Source organism: Drosophila simulans, chromosome 2R (genome assembly GCF_016746395.2).
Source record: "Drosophila simulans strain w501 chromosome 2R, Prin_Dsim_3.1, whole genome shotgun sequence".
In the NCBI taxonomy this organism is placed as follows: domain Eukaryota; kingdom Metazoa; phylum Arthropoda; class Insecta; order Diptera; family Drosophilidae; genus Drosophila; species Drosophila simulans.
Genome location: NC_052521.2, coordinates 19,500,199 through 19,524,317, shown reverse-complemented (window position 1 = coordinate 19,524,317; position 24,119 = coordinate 19,500,199). Strand labels below are relative to the sequence as shown.

The window sequence follows — 24,119 nt, the reverse complement described above, 5'->3', positions numbered from 1 at the left end:
CGTAATCTCCTCTCTGTAAATTAATAATGTTGCGACAAAACCAACAAAATCACGAAAAACACACAGCTTAGCTTGGCGAAAAGGTAAAATAGATCGAAAACTTATATCTCAACTTTATCCCAAACTCTGTTATGTTCAAGAAGACTTAAGTAGTGAAACAATAGGAAACAAACTCAATGTCTCATTATTTCTTACTTTTCCTATCGAATTAATGAGACACTCGAGATGCAGTTGTAACTTATTGATTTAGAATGCAACAAGCGATGTCTCATTTCTTGCACTTCAATTATTACATAGAAATAAGATATTTCAAAAGAATTGAAAACCTAATATTTTATGATTGCGGACCTATTAAACTTCTGATCAATTAACTTTTACAAGTTTCCAAGTATTTTAACTACTTCGTGCAAGTGTGACTAACTAATGAGTTTCCCGAAAAATATTACGATTCATTTAATCTACAATAGTAAATTCCGGTTGAATCCTTAATTTAATTCCCAAATACGTTTATGCATGCAAATTAGTTTGTATCTTGGATTCATTGATCTGAATTGTTCATTACAACAATTTTAAGAATGGTATTTTACATTTATTTAACATGTTGTTAAAATAGTTACAATTGTTTTTCTAAGCTAGGTACCACACAAGTGCACTTGAGATAAACTAAAGATTCGATGCGCTAGAAAATCTGCTAGAAATTTGATTTTAAATTGTTATAAAACATTCATTGCCCAAGTTACGCCAATTGCTTGCGGGCCAATTAAACTTTAATTGAATTACAACTTTCTGAATTCCTTGGCACTCAGCCAAACGCACAAGCGTGAGTGTGAGTTCAATGTCAGTCCCTCGTTGGTCGCCAGTGGGTTAATGATGCACGACCGAGCCGAACGAAAGCAAAAGGCAGAAGCTAGTGCCATCCCATTCAGCTCCAAGCCGAAGCTCCAAGTTGGAGCCACCGGAGCAACCAGAGCAAGAAATCACAGCCCACGCGAATCGGCGAAGCGTCAAGAGAAATCATTTCATTATAGGGCAAGAGACTTAGACTCTATAAGATGCCCCCGCTCCAAAACACCACATGCTCCACCATCCGAGCGGCCTAAGTGAATGAAAATGAAAAAGTGCTGGTGGCACACACAAGTTACGTGATCAGAATGATAAACCCGGGCTCAGCAGGCATCGGACATATGGGAGGTGGGTATACGAGTATACTCTATGTATGTGGGTGGGTGGTTCGGTGGTGACCGGTGGGTGTCTGACTGACTGACTGATGGTGGGTGGCTGGCACTTGAATCGAATAAATTTTCATTGTATTCGCGCTCCGGCGGATTCCGTTTCTATCATTCCGGCTTTTGTTTGATGGACTCGAGGCTCGAATTAATTAAATCGTCACCGATTGTTGTGCTGTCCAGCGGGGAAATGACCGAATCCAAATCGGAATTGGAATCCAAATCCCAATCCGAATCGGCATCAAAACGAAATTAGTGGTCAAAAAATGCTGCGATAGTCGCTGCTGGCATTTTGAAATCCGTATTGCCCTAATGGGCCTGGCAGATGTCACGGAGTTCATGGCTGCCAAATCCGGCGCTGTACAGAAATGTAATTAAACTTTTAATTAAATGAATTAAAATACCATCTCGATGACATCTGTGGGGAAATTGTCATAACCCCCATGACAACGCGGATGTTGTTGGCTATAAAAAACATCTAATGCTTACAGATTTGGGCTACACGGAAAATTCACTTTTGTAATTTTATATTTTATCTAAAAATTTGAATTATAAAGATAAATGTCAGCAGAGCGAGGGCATTTTAAAAACTTTATTACTCGTCATAAAGTTGGGAGGGTTTTTTTTCCCCAGTGTACTTGGCTTTGCTTGAGTTTCTTTGAACTGCCTGCTTTTAATTGCAGACAAAGCAGGCCAAATGGAGGCCAGCTCCGTGAATGCGGTCAGCAAATGGGCGACCACGCCCACTGCTCGCCCCCATTTATTAGTTGGCCTGCGGAGCGAAAGAGAGCCCCACAAAGGCGATGGGGCAGAAGAGGAGGGCGAATGTGTAACCATAAACCACCCAGTTAACCACAAAAACGATTTTGGTTCACCTCCGTATATCCATGTTAATGCCAGGTGGGTGGTGACGATTCGGGGTGCAGGTGGTCGGGCTCATTGTGGGTCATGCACATTCAACCCCGGTTATCCTTGCAACAGGACCCACAGGTAATTGTTCATCAGAAAAAGGGCCAAAAACTAAAGCCAATGGGCTCAATTGAGCAGCAAGAAAACGAAGAAGGTACAAAGTGATGCAGATGTTCCTGCTATATAAGATTTTACATTTCTAATCCCATATATAATATTTATTCCTATTTAAAATAACGCCTCTTATCCAGTTTATCTTATTAACTTGCGACATAAATAAACCTAAATAACGTGCCACATTTCGTGCATTAAATTAGATTAGAAATATATTTTTGTGTGCGTAATTATACAGAGTATCCTTTTCAAAGCTGTGGCTTCCAAATGAAGACTGGGATATGTGGAGCCACGAAGACAGAGGGAAAAGTACCCACACAAAAAGTGCTAAAGCAACAGTCTGCTAAACATGGCCCACTTGGCAGGGTTGTCAGGTTTTCGTTTCTGTTCCACTTCCCTGCTCCCCCCAACTACCGGTTTCATGTTCATTTTTCGGTAGTTTTATTTGCTCATCGTCGAGTGACATTTTGGCTGACGTTGGCGGACTTCCTTCCCCGCGGTACCGCCCCCCCACCTTTTCCCGCCCACAACCCACAATTTGTCCACGGGGCGGATGACACGTGCTGTTGGCAGACGACGTGTTCAGCTCACCCCTTCCTCACCAGAAATGCCCCCCTTTCGGTTTGCTTGGTCGCAGTCAGGAGTTTGTTCATTATTCTGAGACCCGGCTACTGTGGTCTAAAGTCACGAAAACAATGATCGTTTGCTACATATTAGTTTTCCATCTGCTAACAGATGAAAAATTCGAACATATTTGTATTCACTAAGTCGCATACTCGTAGAAAACACATTCAATCCGAAGTTGTGCACCGAGTTTATATTGATTTAAACAAATAAGTGGAAATTTAATTAAACAAACTTCACCATTATATTGACGCTTATGTGCATATCCACAATAAGCCAATGGAAGAATTGAGAAAAAAGTTATTTCAAACAATGTGGCGGGAAAATAATTAAACAGATTTTTCCGGCATAAAACTAACAAAGAAAAAGTATGAAAAAATGAATAATTATACAAGTCTATGCAAAAACAATTCTAGAACACAAAGACTTTAATTTAAATCTTTAATTTGACCGAAACAAAGCTGGGCTGAACAATTAATTTGTTGTGGATGCCAAAAGAAACTTTTTTCCAATTAATGTTAATGCGTTGTAATGTAATATAGTTAAAGTATAAATTAATATGTTTCAATTGGCTGGGTTTTGTGTCGCTGTGCAATAGAAATCTCTAAAAAGTTTTATTTTTGCACAGCTAAAATCAAATAAAGCAGAGCTTCTGTGTTTTTTTGGAAACTTCGATTTATTTTATGATAACATTGTTTCGATTGATTTACGTTTTCTATTTCATCGGTGCTTTTCCACTGTTTTCCCTGGGGTCGATTGTGTTTTTAATTTCTTTTGATGTATTAACCCCCGACACCCCGGCGTTTTTCCACCCTCTTAGCAATCCAATATCACCCCGACACTTCTGACTACCTTGACAGTGGCCATCGTAAATTGTTATTGGCTTTTTATCTGGTCCAAACGCTTTAAATGCAGATTTATGCAATTCCCGTTTGATGGGGAATATTATTTGTGGATCGATCCCAAAGACCATTGAATTCAATCGAAAAAGGGAATACTGTTTATCCGACCAGGAATACCAAACATCCATCCATTCATCCATTCATTCATACATTATTATTGACAAATAACCATAAACAACACGGAAGCGGCTGAAAAACTGTGGGAAATTTTTTAAATATTTCTGTTTTCCATTGCTGCTGGGTTGGCTGCTGAAAAATTGCGTTGTGTCGAAAACCCCCTGGCTTAAGCCCTCTTGGACCATAAAAATTCCATCAGCATTGAAGCAATTCCATTAGCACGAAATGATTTGATGCGGTTTTAGCTCCTGTTATCTGCGGTCGAAGGGGGTGTTTTTTTAGGGGTTATTTAGGGGCTGTTCCAGACGTGGAGCAGGAAGCACAAGTGGATTGAAAAGTCATAAAGTCATCCTCTGCCCTGCCCCACTCCACATTTCTCTTTCAGTCTTTCGCTTTGACTGTACGCTTCCTTTCAGAGAGATTTTTAGTGTCTCCAGCACTCGCCATTTTAAAGCACTTTCCTTGGGGTCCGACATGTTGTTTTCACCCGAAGTTTTTGGAAAAATTTTACAACTCTCCGTCGTTATCGGTGGCGCAGACACATGCCCATGTAGTCCAAAACGTCTGGTCAGTGTAATCACCTAATCCCTCCTGGCGCACAGCACCTGGTTCCACCGAAATGCTGTTCTCTAATTGAAATATATTGTGGAGTGGTCCGAAATCCTATTATATACGATTTTCAGGCCCCAGGGGTGCCATTTCCCATCCCCGTTTGCGGGCTAATGTGCAGTTCCAAGAGGATTGGACTGAAATTGTGCCTCATATATGGAGAGGACTTACGATGGGTTACCTTTGGATGATCGCCATTAGAAGGTTGATATATCTATTATGATAGATGTGTAGTATCACTTCTCTTAAGTATTAAACTTTGTGTATCATTTAAACTAAATCATTATATTTCCAGAAGTGTTAAGAAAATTTCAACCTTGTCTCATAGCAAATGTGAAAAACTTTTCTTCAAGCCAAATCCCATCGGAACCTAAGGTATATCGTGTGCATTTTTTCTCTGTGCAGCAGTAAAGTGTCAGGATAATGCGAAACGTATACCTTCGTGAGCCAGGCGACAACTGCTCCTGGTGAGGAATTTAAGCACACATCCAGGGGCGGAGAAGTGGGCGGCAAATGCAGATGCAGCCACAGCAGCAGCCACAAAATGCCAGGAACGCATAAAATGCCGACATTACCGCCATCAGGGGGGCAATACAGAATTTTTGACGGGGGTTTCAGGGGGCTTGAAAAGCGACGGCAGCTGGAAAAGCGCCGCATGTGTGGACCGAAAGCTTCTGCTTGGGAAAGGGCGAGGAGTTGGCCGTCGGAAAATGGAAAAGGAAATTGAGTGTGTGTAATGCGTACTTATGGCGCACATTTTAAATGAAATTTTCGCTGCGACTACGCTTCCTGTCGCCTGTCTCCCTGCTCTGCCATCTTCCCCATATCCAGTATCCCCTATATCCTGTATCCCCGATATCCTGTATCCCTAGCTTCCGCTAAGCAATTTCGATTGCATTGAAGTGCGGCATGCGAGCAACAGGTGGCGCTGCTGGAGGACACACCTCGAGTGGGCTGCATATTTTCCCTGCTTCCGCTCGTATGTTTCACATATTTGCCTGCTTCCTTCCTTTCTTTCTGCCTCCTTTAGGATTATATACACCTTCCATATATATTATCCTTGCCTGTCCCCTCCCATTTTATTAAATTCGTGCCTGTCTGCCTGGGCAAGTCGAGGTCCTGGCCAGGAGCTTATTCCCGCCAGTGGGAGCTCGCCTTTCTTCCAACCTTGGCCCCCTGCAGGCACAATTCATTTTTCATGTAGTCTCGAGGAAAAACACACGGAAATAAAGAAGAAGAGGATGTGGCAGGAGACACATAGCCGGAGCTGCATCTTGGTCAAATGCATTATTAATTGGTTTAGACTGCAAACAATTGTGCTAGGAATAAGAGAAAGAGAAAATACGAGAAATTCGCTAAATAAATTGCTTTGTGACTAAATTAAAACGCGAATAACTATGTTTTTGTTTAAAAAAAAACGGTATATTATATCTATAACAGTGCAATTGTTATTTATTAAATTGATTTCAAGGGTTAAAGCTTTTTATTTCAATAAAAAATCCAAGGAATTGTAATACCTATCACCACCATGTTGCCTTTAGGTATATTCCGCAAAACTATATCAATAAGGTACTAAAAAAAAGTTTAGCCTTTGTTAATTTAATTTACGCAATTTTTTACTCAATTTAGTCAATTTCGTACTTCCCTCTTACTCACTGGAATGTGACAAAAAGTTAGCCAGCATTAAATGTTGTTTACTTGCGAATTTGATTAGTTTTTGCCGCGTTTTCCGCAGTGTTTTTGTGTCAGATACATTGTGTCAGATACATTGCGAGATACAAACTGCGAGCTGCGAATTCCAGTACTGCACTCCATCTTTCACTGGCCATGTTTGTGGTGTTCCTTGTGCTCATTTGCACTCGAGTCGCGTTCTGGCGGCTGCCATCGCCATGGATAATAAATTTGTCAACTTGCAGTTGCATTCGCAATGCTGTAGTAGCACAGTAGTTCTGTAGTTCTGTAGTTTTGCCTCCGCTCGGAAAACCACGAAAAAAGAGCAACGTGAGCTTCATCTGTTCGCCAGTTTGTTAGCTTTTCGCCGTCAGCGGCTATTACACATTTCATTTTATTGTCACGTACGCAGCACGTCTCTTTATGGCACATACGCCCCCCTCCACCCATCCGACCGATTTCCAGATATATCTATGGACTAGGAGCCATATATAGAGCGTTTACAGTTGTCTCGCCGGCCAGAATCGAACATCGAAGGCTGTCAACTATTGCTGGGTGTGGCCACTGAATTTCAATCGTATTTTACTACAGCTGTAAAGCTGCGTTTTCTTGTACGGAATTATCTTACATTCATACGAATTTTCAGCACACTTACGTCACTTAATTGATGGCCAGTAGGCAAGCTTTTAATTATATCAATGGGCGTGCGTATTAAATGTCAATTAGGTAATTTCCAAGTGCAGCTCATTGAGAAACTAAATATTGACTCGAAGGTTCAAGTGTCAATTTGTCAGCCTATTAAGTAATTAATTAACAGGCGAGCTCTTCAGCCTTTTGTGGTTAAGCAGTGAAAAGTTGTGAGATTTGTGAACTTAAGTTATAAAAAAAGTTTGAAGTTCATGCACGTATGTAAGGTAGAGCTGAACTAAACTATTTTTTTAATGCCACTTAAAAGTAATTGCTCCAGAAACTCTTATAAAAACTAGCCAATTAATAATCTCTTTGCACAATGAACATTTAGCAGAAAGATACAGAAATGCCAGTTTTTCTTGTAGATTTAACTACTTAGTTGGTTTTAAGGAAAGACTCGGCAAATCTCCAGCTGCATTTAACTGCAAATTATTTATTCGGTACCTTATGGCTATCTAGTGGAGATCTACAGAAACGCCGCATTTAAATTTCAAATGCAGCGGGAAAAACATTCTTAGTTTAAGAAAAACTACTCATTTTCAGCTGCTCTTAAGTACCGCTGCTCATGCATTTTGAATGGCGATGACGGAAAAACTTTGTCATTTAATTCCGTCATTCGTTTTAGAAAAAAAGAAGTTCCAAAAGTTGGTCGAGGGAAGACGCGAAAAGAAGGCAGCGAAAACATTTGCTCTTTGTTACCAACAATTGGAAAACACCTGAAAAAAGTTAACTTCTGTTTAAACTTTGTGTTCGGCAAGAAGCCAATTAAAATTCTATGGAACGAATTAGAGTGCAGGCGGCATTTCCATTCCCAATCCCATTCCCACTCGCCTCGCACTAATTCACTTTGCAGTTTCATCTCTTAGTTACTTATGCCATCTCTGCCATCCGTGGAAAATAGTTTTCCTGCACTTTCCGCGTCCTTTTTCGGTGGCGGATTACACGGATCTGCGCGAAGTCAAGTGCAGGCGAGCCGGAAAATATATATATAGACGGATAGATGGATATATATGGAGGGCAGAAAAGGAGCAGACTTATTGCATTACTTACGCTAAATAACCACTTACAAAGTGGCATTAGACGAGGAGATGAACTGATCCAGATGGGGTAATGAAGACGGCTGCGATGATGCCGTCTCTGCCGGTGAACTTCTCATTAAAGAAATGCCATAAGCATTCACGACAAAATGCCAACAGGTAAGGACAGCTGAGGTGGAGCAGGACTTAAGTGAAAATGTTCGTGGAGAATGCAAATGGAATGCGCCGAAGGACGGGCAAGCGTGCTCGAAATATGCATTTCAATACACAAATGTATCTGTATCTGTATGTGCATCTGCATCTGCATCTACATCTGCATCTGCGTCGTGGTTAAACAGGCGTACGAAAAACGCACGGAGAGGGAAACATCTCGACGTGGAAAGCCCGGAAAAATCCTCCTCAGTGAGTTGGTAGTCTGGTTGTCATGCCTTTGATTGAGTTTCCACTGCCTGAAATTCACATTCAGGGAATTGTTTGCCATGCTGCGTATTCAAAAAATTTAAAGTCCGTTTATCCGTCTGATTTTTGTTTGTTTTTCCAGCTTAAAGAGCTTTCAGCTGGAATGTTTGCTCGCAAGTGTACGTAAATTAAAACAAGAGCCGCAATCAAGTGTTCATGGCTGGAAATGTGGATACTTCCATAAATGAATAGCAAGACGGGTTCTTTGTTTGTCGATTGTTTGGGTTCTCAAGGCATTCAATTGCCCGTTTTACTATGCAAATAAGATATTTTCTTCTCAATAATTCAACAATTGGCTTTGAATTTTAAATAAATCTTGAGTGTACTTCATGTATTATGCTGCTTATACAAAAGCCCGATAAGTTGCTTGAGATTTAGGTTTAACATTTAAGGTGTTGCCATAATTATCGCCTATACATTATAAAGCGTAACATGAAATTAGAGAACGACTGCATATTTAGGCCACACAAACAGTGAATACTAGTGTTACGCTATCCTGCCTCACTATTTCCATTTTGTCGATTTGCATTTGACTGCACTGCGAATCAGCCGGCGAGCAAGTGAGGCTCTGAAATCTAATATGGCAGAAAACCCAATTAAAACGCTGCACAAAACAGGATCCTGGATCCTGGGTCCTGCAGCTGGAGGAGCTGGAGGAGCAACAAAGGCGGCGGCAGCCACGAATAATTTCTGGGCTGTGGCCCGACAAGTTTAATCTCTTTGCCCGATGCAGGCAGCTGTGCTCAGTCGACTCGACTTGGATTTGGTCTTGGTTTGGCATGGGGCTGGCTCCTTGGGGTATGCAATATATTTTTGAAATGGCCGAAACGGATGTAAATTGCCGCACTGAGAAACAAGAGTTCTGAAAATGCCAGCTAACGCATAGCTTTAATTTATTGAAACAGTCTACTTAGCTTTGAACCATTTTAGAAATTGCGGAACTACTACTATATCCATATCTCATTTCTGATTTTCTTATTTAATTTCAGACAGTGTCACTAATTGAATGCGAATTGCTGGCCTGGTAAGTTTATTGAACACCATGGGGGCGTGGGGAGACCCATTTGCGAAGGAGTTCGCAAGGGTGTGTTAGCATATGGGTTACTGGTTCAAGCGGGCTGACAAATACTTGGTCAAGTGCTTAGTAAATGCAGGCAATTCTTTTGTGGGAAAGGAAAGCTTTTAGTGAAAGTGGATGGGAAGGCAGTATGGAAATGCCAGCTTGAACTTTGATCAATATCAGCAAAGTAGCCCCACCCAGTTCCCAGTTCGCAGTTCTCCCTGCTTCCTTGGGTCATAAAGTGCGAGAAGAATGAACTAATCGCTGGTCACCCATGAAAGGGGTAAAAAGGCGTGGCGGTATGGTGAAAAGTTATGGCCGCCATATAAAAAGGATGGCGTGTCGCTGGATGCCACAGTAAGGAGTGGATGGTCACACCACACATGTGGCTTTCGCTGCACTTTTGTGTGACATCTTAAGTGCATATGGCTGCAGGTCGCTGCTCCTGCGGATCCTCCGGATGATGCTAAGCCACCGCTTACCGGACTCGCTTTTACGGCTGCAATTTGCCAGAGACAAAGCCATCGGAAATCTTTCCCAGTGGGTTTCGCAACGTACTCCCGTTTTTTCGTGGTTTACGGCGGCGGAGAGTTTACATTGTTACGTTCCGCAGGGCAAAGTATTCATAAAGATTAAACGACGACAAGGAAGCTGCGGATTAGCTTGTACTACTTACTGGAGAGGGGAGCTTAAAGTGGCTTTAAATTTCTCAGGGAACAGCTAAAATAAAGGGCATCAGACGGACACCAACACCTTGATTCAATTAAAATAGTTGGCTAAATAAAAAAAAACTACTTCATCTATAGTACAGGTGAATTGGATAAGTGTACTTGCAACAATTATTTAAAAAATATATATGAAGCCTTAAATAATTGAGCAAATAAGCTGGGATATTATCATTTATCCTTTATATTTGGTAAACGTCAAATCAATCTTGTGGCCTTTTCTATTTTAAGCCCTGCGAAAGTGTACTTTAGGCGATTATGTTCGCAACAAGAGACTCCAATTAAATGAGAAATTTCTCCGAAGTATAAAACCAACATCATGGAATGGCTCCAACACACAACTAGTTTTTCCATCTTGATCTCTCTGCGTTTTGTTCTCTCCGGCGAAGCGTGTTTTTCCAACTCCGTTTTTCCTCTTGAAGTTATTTGGCCCTGCCTCGACTAGTATGACAAAAGTAGCTTAACTTGTTTTCGTTTTTTATTATTTTTTACTTCCGAAGAAGATTTATCGATGGCCGTGCCAACTCATACATAAACTGTTCAAGGGAGCACGTCCCTTTGCCATAAAAATACGAATATGAGCGAAATATTCTGGCATGAATAAAAAAGAAGGGAACTGAAAAAGATGGTGGCCTGCTTGCGATATTCCAGTTGATTTGAGACCATGTTGGGTAGTGCCCATAAACACAAAATTGAAACTCCAATTGTCATGAATATCAAAATAAAATATCAAACTTATAATGTTTTATCTGATGCACAACTATCGAAGAAATAACCATAATAAAATGGTGATGTTACAGAAAGCATCAACATGATATTTTATTAAAGAACTCTTACACCGTTTCTCTACAAGCATGTGTGAAATTTTAAATACCATGTCAAATTATATTAATGAATACGGAAAGCGATTTACCAGTAAGCTATTTCATGCAACTGCTGCACGCAATTCAAGGACAATGTGAACAAAAACCCGAGGGTCCTTTGAGTATTTGGCAAATTCGCCAGCGTTAATTGGTGGGCGTGGCCAGGTGGCCATCTGAAATTGAAATTGAAACTGGCGCTGATTATCTGGTCGACCGCCGCTGGAACACGTCCGTCTGCCACCCACTTGGCATGAGTTGGGGCAATAAAAACTTATTAAGCGATGCTGAGGACGCGGCACTCGCAACTTGCCATAAAACCCGGACAACATGGGGAAGCCCCAAAAAGCGGGGGCCAAAATGGGGGAAAGGGAATCGTGATGGGAGGGCCAAAAGGATAAATTGAGAAACATTTGGCAGAAATGTGTCGTTGCCTTGGGGCAGGACCGTAATAAAAACGAAGGAATAAAACGAAATAAAAAAATATAAAAAATGCGCATACGCCGCATTGGCTTCGCCTGCCTTATAATAGACATTAATAATATATCGCCGTTTCCGCTCCAGACTCCTTCTCATCCGATTGCACTGGGAAGTGCGATAAACCGTTTAGCAACATCCGGAAACGGAAAGAGAGAGAGCAAGATAGAGCGCTATGGTCGAGTGTCGCGACTATTGGATACCCGTTAATAAGATGGAGAGGATGGGATAAAAGGAATAAATTAAATGCCTTTGAGTTCCCATTAACTTGGACTTAATAGTCAGATTTTTGCAATGTCATGATTTTCAACGAATCGATCATACCCTTTTACTCAACGAGTAACGGGTATAAAAGAAGGAAGTAGTGTAAAGCTCACTCCTAGCGAAATTGCGAAACTGCTGCCCTGACCATCCACTCTCTATCTCTGGACATTTACATACTAATTCGATTCATTACTGTCCCCTGGCTGGGATCTTAATTGAGGTAATCAATGCATCTGTAAGCTGATTTAGGTTGAGTGGTTTCTTTGGACCCCAATCGGCTTAAAATTCAATGCATTTTCAATTTGGCATATTCGCATCTGGCCATCCTTGAACTCCGATCGAATTCAATAACAAGAATTGTATAAGAAGTACACGCAAATATTTTGCCATGAGATATTTGCTCATATGCACACAATGGTCGGGCAGCAACAAAGGCTTCAAAAAGTATTGGGAAAACTTTGGCGACGGCTCCCACCCACAGCCTCCACTTTCCATCTGCTAACTTTTTGCAGTGCCATCTGCGGAAAAGTTTATTGCGATAAATGAAAATAGGAAGCGCACAACGAACAGTTACAACAAGATGTTGAAATAAGTTGTCAAGCCAACGCATCCGGCTGTTTTATGTATTTTCTACTCCCATTTTTTCTCTGCTTTCTGGGCATGTATAGTTTTCCACTTGTCTGACTGCGGCGGCTGTCGGCGATAAGCGCAAGGCATTGATAAACATCCCCATTCTACGCGGCACCGCAACTCCATTTCTTTCGCAGCTCCCCGCCTCATGTCCTCCCCCCTTTTAGGTGGGGATGGAGTGGATGTCAGGCAGCGACAATGGCTATGCCGTCCCCACAATTGGTTGGCTTGACAAAACGATGGCCGGGACTTGTAATACACCTTAAAAAAAGTAAGGGTGTCTTGAAGTATGGAGCACTATCTTTACTCCAACGTTTAGATGCATTCAAAATGTATGGAATCTGCTATGATATGTTGAGATCCCACACTTCGATCTTGATATCATATTATTTCGAAGCTAGTAGAGATTATTCGTTAGTTGCTCCTAATGCAATCTTAGATTCTTCTCTCACTGCATTGAAATCGCTCAATTCTTAAGGTTGAGGTCGTCGTAGTTGATTTTCCGCAGCTCTGCAGGCGGCAGGTTGGAAAAGTGGGCAGGGGGAAATGGGAAAGCGGGTAGATGGAGGGAAACGGGTTGGTTGCTGGGGGCGACGACTGTCAGTGGGACACTTGGCTGTCAATGGCAGTTGAGTTACGACAAAGGGAAGAATTGCATGGCAGAGGCGCTTCCTTCGGCTTCCATGGCTTGTGGAATTTTTCACGCGTCACCTGTGGCAGATAGTGGTGCTCCCGCCGCCTCTTCTCGGCGGGAAGTCTTCTGTCTTGGCTTTGTCGTGGGAGTCGGAGTTCTGTCATATATCCTAGGCCTTTTCCGATGGAGGAGCCGGGTTGAATGAACTAGCACCGTAATCGATGCGCCTCCGTGTGTGCGTTTGTTCTGCCGCCATTGTTCGGGATATCAGATACACATATCCTGGCACCGATGGCGGCGTCTGCCAGGAGAGCCACAAAAAAGGCATCAGGATGGGCCCAGCAGCCGCTTGACATTCATTTGATAACATTTTATTAGCATCAGATGATGGCGGTTATCTTATGGCTGCACTTCACATTTCCGCAGGCAGACAGATGGCAACCACAATGATTGTCAGTCAAAATAAAGACAAACAGTGCCCGTGTCCATGAGTTTGCTGGTGCGAAGGGTTCGAAGGGTGGGATGGGTATGGCAGGAGCATATAGAATATATCGGACCGATTCAGTCAGGTGCAAAGCCCTCTACGTGGCTGCGGCTAGTCACGTCTGCCACTTGTGCTTATGAATGACACTACACTCTCTGGTACGGAGCGGTAAGGGGATTTAGCCGGTTCAAGTCCTGTGAGCACAGGATAATGTACTGCAATGGCTCTCACTCGGATTACTTCACCCATACATGTTGATATGGCAATCGAATCCGCTTTGAATTGCATAGTTGTGATGCGGGAAAATAGGTTTGTTTATCGGGCCAATCGAAAGGTAGTAATTGAAAGGATTGCAGTAGAGGCAAAAAATAACTCTTACATATGAAACTCAGTTATGAATCAAAGTTTCCAGCTAAATGTAAATGCAAATCTGAATCAGAAAGCCATTTTTATCACAGCTGTCAGAATTGTTAAGCCCTTTCAAACTCAATTAAACCATTTAGACTTTAAATGAAAATACCATTTTCGTTACAATCACATTGAGAGAACAATAATATCAATTTTCATAGATGAGGCGATGCGATTTCTTTGACTGAAATATTTTGCACGTGTACATTAAATCTTTTCACAATAATTTGAGCATTTGCTGTCGGCATCATATTATACATTTTCAGCTTTGAGTGCAATACTCACATACTTTCGATTCCTTTGTCAATTTTTGCCGCAAATGATAGTGTTCAGTCAGATTGTTTTACAATTAGGAGGAAAGCATGCAGACTGCAGTTGTCGTTGGCAACCTCAAAGTGCGCAACATCCCCACATTTACCCACTCCAACCTCATTTATTGTTTTGGGGCTTTTCATATTTTGAAATAGTAACTCCCCCCATCCTGTCGCAAACAGTTGCAACCAACCACTGACATTTTTGGTCTTGAGATATTTTGCGATTCACAGCCAGAGCTTGACCTTCGTTTTGGGAGCGGAGGAGCAACAAGGATTCGAAAGGATTCTTGCGGGACGTTCGGATGGAAAACGTAAACAAACACTTGTCCAAGGCAAGGCTAGGTCGGGTTTTCGAGAGATCCCTGGTGGGTATTTCTCCAGCCATTGCGAGCTTTCGCGAATGCGCAGGAGCGCTCTCGTATCCTTTTTCCCATCTCGCTGTGCCTAAGCTTTCGTGACGTCACAGGGACGCCGCCAAAACGGCACTCGAGCCAAATGCCAAGGACTCGAGCTCAGTGCCATTCGAGAGATTCGCCAAGTGAGACGTTCCAAGCGCCAGAATTGAATTATTCCCCACATATCCTTCGGTCTCGCTCTCGTTCTCTCTTTCTGTCCTGCTCTCTACGCGGAGAGTGTGTGCTTGTGTGCGTGTGTGCTTCAATAAAATCAACAAGAGCACAGCCGAAAAAACTTTCAACCAAAGCGTGTCTAACAAATTAGAAAGCCAGAAAACCAAATAAAAAAAAAAGGAAAATAAAAGAACCAACATTGACTTCAACTGTTGGCCACGTGGTATGTGGCCTTCTTGTTTTTCCAGTCAGAATCCGAGGTAAATTTTTCGAAAACAAACAGACAGACACAGCATCGCCGAAAACAAGAAAAACAGTGCGGAAAACAATCGAATTTTCGGGGGGGAAAACCACCGCCAGTGAAATTCGGTCAATATTTGTGCGAGTGAGTGTGCGTGGAGCAGGGAAATTTTTTGGAACTTGTGTGTCATTCTGTTTGTTGTTGTTTCTGTGCGCAAATATAAAGGAAAACCAGCGAACAGGCGAATAGGGAAAAATCTGTGTCAGTCGCGAATTACGCACTATCTCATTTGGGAATTTCGGGCCGCTTGGGTTTTGTGAATGAATAATCAAAGTGTTTGCACGCATTTTTAAACCGATTTGCGCCTGTGCAAATCTTTATTAATTTCCGAGTGGTGTTCCTACTAATGACAACACCAGTAATTGTTGCCAGACACGACAGTCATATTTACCTGCACAGAGAGAAAATGCAGAAACCATTTCGTAAACTTCTGACATATATCAAAGGAGCTGTGACTGCACTTTGAGTATTAACTTTAACTTGCTGGTGGTGCGTGGTGGTTTTGAGTTTTTCAAGAAATCAAAGCCATATGGGTCAAAAGTATGCCACCTGGCTGAATAAATCAAAAGGAACCGGCGGAGAACCGCGGGCGGTAAATGTTGCATATTACGTGAGTTCTTACCACGACCATACGTTACGCATACGCCATGTGGGCCCCCACCAAAGGCTACCAACAGTGCGTCGCGTAATAAATCGCACGACAATAACTCACGGCGCCCCGGAAGGGGGTTGAAATGGTGATGGGGATTTGGGACAAAGGAAGGGGTAAGCGACCAGAATCGGGTCGGGTTGTGACCAGGAAAGTCGCAAACTGAAAGCTATTAAGCCGAAAGACTTAAAGACTTTTGCTACCCACCTCCGGGGACCGTCTACTCCCACCCCCGTCACCATTTCCCCTCTCTCTTCAAGCCAAACCACGCACACACACACAAACACACACACACACATCCGTTTCCTGTGACAAGGAGCAACAACGAAAACTCACTTAGCCATGCTGCCTCAGCCTCTGTGTTCGCCAGACTCACTTGACATGCTCTTAATACCAAATAAAAAACAAGAGCTCAAGGACGCTGAGGAAACACTCCGTTCCACTTTTGCACTGCGAGTAAGGCCAAAACCCCCCACCGCCCCGTCCACTCCGTCATGTGTAAATTTTTAATGTTACCAAGACCCCCAAATGTAGGTTATCAAATTGTGTTCAAGTTGTCTTCGCCGAAAGCGCCGTAGAAAAAGTTTTAGCGCTCGCCGTTTCCCCGGTTGGAAAACATTTTAAATGATTTTGTTGTCGGCGGTTGGTTGTTTTTCGTCGTGTTTCCCTTCAGACGCCCCCTGCCAATTGGGTCAAGCATTTACATTTCACGCCTAGCGAAAAACTCAGTCAGAACTATGCTACTTCGGCACGCCCCCATCCGCCGTGTTGTGCAAGCTCTCCAGCGTTCGGTAGTGGTGCATCTATTTAGTCAAATTAAAAACACAAATTCAACTCTGCTCTGCCGGCTGCCACTAATTAATTGCAAACTAAATGAGTTTCTCGGCATAAAACTTTATCCACAGCAAAGCTGATTGCTGTCAGTTTTGCGGCCGAAGGAGGAGCAGCATTCTGCTGGCGATGTAGATTGCAGAGAAATCGCTTGGCAAACAACAGGGGCGGAGATGGTTTATGTGGCTCCACATTTTCGAGGAGGAGCCCTGGCTCAAATTGTAATTTGTGCAGCTCCCACACATTCCATTCTCGCTCCATTGAAGTTTTCTGGCTGAGAAAGGGGGGCGAAACCATCGAGTCATACAGGAAATTAGGGCTAAAAGCAAGTGTAAAACGGTCAGCGCACTGAAAACTTTCTAACCCAAAGAGGGAAAAATATTGGAAAAAATTCCAACTTTGGAGTCTAAAGTTTACAAGTATATGTGGATGCAATTACTCAGCATTCTTATTTAACTGCATACGTTTAGACACCTCTTTAAGTAACTTTCTATGTTCATTTTTAATTTAATTGCGTGTTTAAATAAATATTTGAAGGGTTTTTCAAGGAGGTCAATGCAATTTCGCTCTCTGACATTCCCCCCAAGTGGATGGCTGGGTTAGTCATCACGTTATGAGTCACACAGCAGGATATGTACAGTCAATGAAGTTAGCCTTTCGGAAATAAAGTGTTCGCTTGCAGGTAATCGAATTGAATGCTGGCTAGCAGACGGCATCCAGGCTCAGCCTGCTGAGCCAGCTCAGCCAGTCGAGTTGAGATGGGCAGGACCTTAATGATGGATGTCAGGAAGGACAGGATGACCAGTCACTCACTCATTTGGCATTGAGGGCACTGAGCCATTAAATTCCCACTTGGCGTGTGCGGCGGATTGGATTTCGATGGCTGCCCGCGGCGTGAATCTGTTAATTCAACTTATTAATTTTCATTGAATTTCTCCCGGTCGCCACTGTCACAGTCACTGTCACTGCCAATGTCAATTGTCACCGAGTTGTGGCGCCCTAGGGCGGCCATCGACATTATGGCACTTTGGGGCGTGCTCGTTGGTCTGTGGTTTGTGCAATCAAGTCGCTTCGAATGGTTTTGCTCAGCACAAATACTGCATTAATTTGCATGCATTTTGTAGGCCGACTCTCAATCGATATGCCAAAACTTATTGGCCATTTGTTCGGCCAATTCATTTGAATCTTTTCCATCTCAAGCCTCTGATTTATTTAGAGCCTGAGCTCCGGCTCATGGAATGATAAATTAATAATTGTGTGTATTGAATCAAAGGCAACTGCAATAAATTTCAAATATTTTACCTCTCATTTTTAGAACGAAAGCCACAGACGCACACACATGGGACCCCAATAAAAACCAATTTATGAAGCATGCTTCTCAGGGCAATCGTCTGCCCCCAAAACACACAGAGACACACATTGAAAGCCCAAGAGCTTAATTGAATGCGAAGGCAACTGCATAAGGAGCGTCACCAGCAGGCCACAAATCAAATAAGTTGGGCGAAAACAGGTCAAGTGCTCAGCCTGAACTTCAAGTTTGATGCTGGAAGCTGGGAGCTGGGAGCTGGGAGCTGCTAACTGGGAGCAAGATGCTTCTGGACAAAGGGAAAGCACTTAGTTGGCCACCAGCAACACGCTCCTTTGACTCGTGATTTGAGATGTGTGTGTAGCCAAACAAATATATGTATGTACACACGCTCCTGTTGACTTGCAGTTGAGTGCACATAATCGGGATTTGGCTTTCAGGACGAAGAACGAGCGAGAAGGCAGAAAACTCTACGAAATCCTTTCAAATCGCCACCCACTTTCTACTTGACGAGTCCCCCGGGCGGCGGCTAATTTGTTCTGCTTCGACACAAATTGTAACTAATTTTACGTACTCAACTTTCTGCTTTCATTCCAATGCAAATTGCCGGACAACCTGGACAAACTTAAAGCCCTAAAAGTTAACTATAAAAACGCAGCATGGGCATGTTGGAAAGTTGACAAGCGATTTTCTGCAACTATGTCGATGGCAGACTTGGTCGAAAAGTGGAAGTTTGACAAGCGCTGCGACAGGCAAACTTTCTAAGCGGAAAATGGTGTCTTCCATACACAAAGGAAAATGTCTGTAGCAGAAAAGAGTGCCCAACTTATCCGTGCAATATATTTAAAAGCCGCAAGCTTAATTATTGCTTCTGAATCGACTGCTAATTTTATTTACTGTGATTTATAACCTACTTGTGAATTTTGCCCCAAAATCGCGAAATAGTGCTGGCGTTCTGCGCCTCGTAGAGATGGGTCAGTTTCCGGAGTAGCTTCTCCTGCTTGGCCTCGTCCTTGCGCACCTGAACCATGTGATTGTGATCGCTGAGGTTTCTCAAACGTTTCGAGATCTCTGCCGTCCGCTTGCGCACATGTTCGTCCATGTCGCGAGTAATGCGATCTTGGGAGTCCAGCCAACCTTGCGTGGTCTGGCGATGGTGGCGATCCGTGATCAGCGCCACTCGCGCCAGACGGACGGACAGCTGCTCCACCTTTTGCTCACCCAGCCGATTGCGGCGCTCCTCCGCCTCCTCCAGACGCTCCTCCTGGGGACGTGTCGGAAATGGGCGGTACTTGCGGTGCAGTCCACTGGGGGGATCACTCTGCACAGGATCCTCCAAGTGCACGTAAAAGGCCGATGGGTTGCTCATAATTTGGGAAAAATATAGGAACGAGTACCAAAAGTAATGTACACAATTTCAAGGGCTAACTGCGAGATTTATTGAAATGTAATGCAATGTTTAGATATTTAAAAATAGTACATGATATAATCCGAAAAGCCTTAAATAATAACTTTAATAAGTACACAAGAAGAAATACACGTACATTTTAATTACCTCTCTGTCGGCATAATCCAGCAACAAACCCATAAAAACGGGCAGCAATAGTTTTTCATACGAAAAAGCAGTGAAATTTGAACACAGACAGTTTAAAATGCATGTTAGCAGTATATTCCATAGACCCCTTTGGGTTCTCCCCAGCCAGGAGGACCTCATCTATCTGCCGCCTGTGCTGTCAGTGTGCAACATAAATACCCATTCAGTCCGCCAACAACAGGGCAACTTTGGCCAACTTCATCTGTGTTCGTGGCACGGATGTAACGCAAAAGTTGCTTGTTATTATTATGATTAAAGTTTGTGCTACTAGTGTGGCCCACACCACATTAGTGTGGCTGCCACGCCCCCAGCCGCCAGTCTCCGCCCCCTGTTTTACCACCTGGCTTTGCTGCTTTAATATAAATGTTTGTGGTTTCGTCGTCAAGGTGCTCTGGAATCGGCTTTAACTGTGGGGTCGGTCGCTTCTGTTGGCCTAAGCCCGACATACAAACATACATGCAGATACATATGTATATTCGTAAACATTCACATGTGAGCTGAGGGGTTCTATCGCTCGACCCCAAGCATCCATTCGGATCATGGGTTTTCAGGGAGATAGCAAGAAAAAACATAAAGCCAAAACATGACCGCAACATATTTTGCTGGTCATCCTTCGTTGTAGTGGTCTTAAAGCGGATTAAACTTAAAGTATTTGCGTGGAATGGGGCTTGTTTTTTATTTTGGGTGTCAGCGGGAAGCCGAAAGATCATATGGCAAGCTATACTTTAACACTAGTGCTTAAAACCACTTTCATAGGTGCTCAATAGTATGCAACCGTATGAGTTTGAATGTCCTTTAACTTCTAGTTACATCACACTTTTCGACGTGTCAATAAGTAATTTCAGGTCTCTAGTTCCCTTCCAGTACCTTTCATGTCTGCTCAGTGAACTTTTGCTTTTATTTCGGTATGATTTCGACACTATGCCCCTTGCTGCACTGCGTTATTTGTTGGTCAAACTGAAAAGTGCATGTCATGTCACCTTTGCTTTCCAACCAGTTGAAGTTACGAGTACCTCGTGGGGTTGTTTTGCGCCCGGTGTCACATGCTTCATGCCCAGTTAACAGCTGTCACTCCGCCCCACTGAGAATCCACTCCGAGTTGCGAGCTTGAGCCCTGTAATTTAACTTTTTCCTTAGGAACAGCTGCCGGCAGTGACAACTGGAGCAGGAGAACTGTGAACTGCAAACTGCAAACTGCGAATAGCAAACTGCGAACTGAGCGTTGGCATGCAATGGCGGTGGAAAAAAGCAGTCCAAATGGAGGTTTATGGCTGGTGTTGGCCTACATGCAAACAGCTATGCCCGACCGGGGGATTCTCAGTTTTTATGGCCATTTTGTGGGCAGACCCAAATTAGTTGCGCTGCCAGCGGAAATCGCTGCACATCCACAAGGCGTTGACTGATACAAATTTCCATTTCTGTTTACTTGCAGGACAACTCGTAATTGAATGGCAGATTGAACGGCGAAGAAGTTACAGGGACAGCCAGCTTAGAGTACGTATTCCGCGTTTTTAGGGCTTAAACCAGAGAATATGACCAATATTAGCCTAGAGAACTTATTCTTTGACAATGCAGAAGACTTTTTCTCAAAAAACTGGCTTAGAAATGTATTGAGTATGATAGTGTGTACATTTTAAATGGTGACTAACAAACGAAGTACCATTTAGGCACCATTTAATGTGCTTTCAAATTTAGAGTGACTAGCTCAGAGGTTAAAGTTTGAATAGCAAGTTAAAACTAACTTTGTTTAACTTTTTCTCTGTGTAGGAGGGATTAGTCAGAATGTTTGAGTGTCGATTCGTTCAGAGTGGTGGCAGTTGAGGCGCCCAGAAGAAAGCCCCACAACGTCCTTCCCGCCCCTTTTGCCGGTGGGTTGGTGTGTGTGCGATAGCCAGAGTGGTGCCTCAGTGAGTGTGAGTGTGTGTGCGATAGGTGCTTGCGTTGGTGGTGGTTAGCATGCAAATCAACGGTCTAGCTGCCGGACCCACGATGGCAGCCTCCGAGCCACCAGAGCCGCCGCCGCGCAATCCGGACCGCATAAACGCCTCGCTGCACAAGTTGGGCGAATCCGTAAGTACAATCCGAATGCACCACCCCGCCCCTCGCTCCCCTCGCTCTCCTTGAACCCCCTGCTAGCCATCCCAGATAACAGATTTAAAACCCAACCACCCGCACCACCAAACAAGAAATTCACTTGATGTTTAACCTAATTGGGCCTCATTCATTGCTTGGGAACTGCCTGCATGCCACGGGGTCCACTTTTACCCACCCAATCCCCACTTTTTTGGCGCACCACTTCATCTCGTTCCAGTGCTCTTGATCAAAAACAAACTGAAATCTCGAATAATTACCCATTCTGCATCCCTCATTGACTTGTTGACAACTTCGGGCTCTATATTGTATGTGTAGACATCTCTTTTGCTATCTTCCCTTGCTATCTGATTCTTGCTATTGCTAGGCTATATGTTTTAAGCATCTCTTCTTGCCGATTTTGCAAAATCGAATTTCCTAAATTTATTCAGATTTGACTAGTAAAATATGCTTATCTCAAGCTCAAGCTTAAGCAAAAGCTTTGCTGATAAATAATTGATATTTTATTACTCTTACGAAATAATAAACAACTATTCTTCGATAAAATAAGATTAAATTATTATTTCAAAGGATTAAATAAAGTTTGAAAGGATTTTGCAAAGTGGGTTGGCATAAGCACACGATTTTCTATTTTCTCTTAGCAAACGTTTCTCTTAATTAGAATCTGAATACTTTGAGTGTTTAAGCATGTGTTGAAACGCTTTAAAACCCTTGCAGAAGATAGCCAAATCCCTGGATACTTCGGTGACGACGGGACTGAAGGAGAAAGCCGCTTCCGTGAACAACAACAAGCTCATAAGACCGCTCTTATCGCTTGACAGCTCGGTGACGGCTTCGACATCCTCGGGAGCAGCAGGAGCAACAGGATCTGGTGGCGGAGGTGCGCCAGCCAAGCCATCACCTTTGGTCTTGGCCTCCAAACGAGACCTCACGCCCAGCAACGAGAGCAGCTCATCGCCGTCCAGTTCGAATGGCAGCAACCAGACCCTCACCCCACCCATGACCGCTGATAATCAGCCGCTCCAGCAGCAGTTACAGCACCACCAGCACCGGAGTCCTGCGTATCCTGGCAAGCCAGCAGAAGCCGCAGGAGGAGTGCCTCAGCAGCAGCAGCAATTGCCGAATGGCATCGGCAGCAGCCACTGCAACAGCAACAGCAACAGCAACGGCAGCAGCAGCAGCACTTCCAACTCCGGCACAGCCATGATCCATGCGAATAACTCGAATTTAATTGCCGCTGGTCACTTGGCACAGGCAGCCGGCCCCGCCCACAACGCCCCCTCCAGCGGCAGTGCACTCAATGCCGGTAAGTGTGCGGGGGATAGAGGGGAATTCTGTTGCAAGGGTGTGTGTACACCGGGAAAAATCTTGCTTTAAAAAGATAATTCTTTTGGGGATAGTTATTGCTGGCAATGATCCTAAATGATCAGCCAAGGAGCATTTTTCTCTTAATTTGATTTAATACAATTTTATTTTAACAGCTTGTAAAGTAAACTTAGGACTTCTTAATTACTGTTGACTTTTCGCTCAGTGTATGCAAATGCATTTGTAATGTGTAAACGTGCAGCGCGGGGGTGTGAGCGGAGGGAGCAATCAGCAGATTGCTGCGGGCAAAGAAAGGAGTTTCCTGGGGCAAGGAGGGTTGGGTGGAGAAATGGTGGAGGCCTGTGGCATGGGGCAAGGATCTTTGCGGCATGAATGAACAAATGCTGGCCACTGTGGGAATGCCAAATGGGAGCCGGCCAGAAAGGAATTAAATCAGCGTTCCTGATTGAATCCTTTCAACCTGCACGCTGATTTAATTCCATCTGCCGGCTGCGTAAAATATTGAATCCCATTTGTTTTGTTTTAATGCAATTGCTAAAGTATTTGGCGGCCCAAAAGGGGCAACAAATTAAATGTTGTCCTGTGGCCAGGCAGATTGCAAGCTACCAGTGGCAACCGAGGGTAAGAGCCACAAGCCACAGCAGGACAAAACAACTAGGTCCGCAGGACGAGGATGCAGTGGTGGCTTAGGTGTTTCCAGAGATGTGGAACGGGCAGAGTGCCTTTTTTGCTCATGGTCTTTTGGCTTGGCCAACGCATCAGATTATATCAGAATGGCAAAGTGATGCACACTTCAAAAATCTGACAAATGGATGGTAATGGCCTTCGTCCGTTCGTTGGAGATACAAGCACCATCTCCCCCATTTGCCCATCTGCCCATCAGTCCGTCTGTCCGTCCAGGAGCTCCGACCCATCGCTTTTAGTGCTGCAGTTGAAAAGTCAACGAAGCAGATAGGCGGGGTCATTCCGGAGAAGGTGAAAAAGTCGGTGGATCCCAAAGTGGTTGCGGTCGAGTTGGGCTTTCGAAACTTAAACGCTGAAAATTTAACGGGGAGCGGGTGATTCAGCCACTTTAGTTTTTGGACTTGAATGAAAGTTAACTCTTCAATTTGGTAGTTTTTATTTGGTAAAGCATCCGAGAGCATCCGACCTCAATTCCTATATGCATTTTTGTTGCCTTTTATAATGATTTCATGCCGCGCATTAAGTGCTAATTAAATTTTCATTTAAATCCTTGG

General features: G+C 43.5%; 2 protein-coding genes across 8 annotated transcripts in view; one reads left to right on the top strand and one right to left on the bottom strand.

Annotated features, from left to right (window-relative positions):
- The window catches only part of LOC6735690 (kazrin), a 37,266-nt gene that overhangs the window by 3,206 nt on the left and 9,941 nt on the right, over window positions 1-24,119 (top strand). For 5 of the 7 annotated variants that reach the window (XM_016181375.2, XM_016181379.3, XM_016181380.3 and 2 more), the window contains exons 2-5: window positions 9,348-9,382; window positions 20,897-20,958; window positions 21,232-21,534; window positions 22,273-22,861. In XM_016181375.2, the coding sequence (XP_016029064.1) occupies window positions 21,421-21,534; window positions 22,273-22,861 (703 nt within the window). In that variant the 5' untranslated portion in view covers window positions 9,348-9,382; window positions 20,897-20,958; window positions 21,232-21,420. Of the gene's footprint in view, window positions 1-9,347; window positions 9,383-14,712; window positions 15,044-20,896; window positions 20,959-21,231; window positions 21,535-22,272; window positions 22,862-24,119 lie in introns of those variants that run through there. The other 2 variants (XM_016181374.1, XM_016181377.3) reach the window with 2 other exon arrangements.
- Window positions 18,729-19,323, bottom strand: LOC6735691. The gene has a single exon (XM_002082571.4). The coding sequence runs from the start codon at window positions 19,237-19,239 to the stop codon at window positions 18,781-18,783; it is 459 nt and encodes a 152-aa protein (XP_002082607.1). The 5' UTR covers window positions 19,240-19,323; the 3' UTR covers window positions 18,729-18,780.

What these genes read in the sequence shown, in the direction of transcription:
- LOC6735691 (XM_002082571.4), bottom strand. Translation starts at nt 19,239, where the DNA reads ATGAGCAACCCATCGGCCTTTTACGTGCACTTGGAGGATCCTGTGCAG.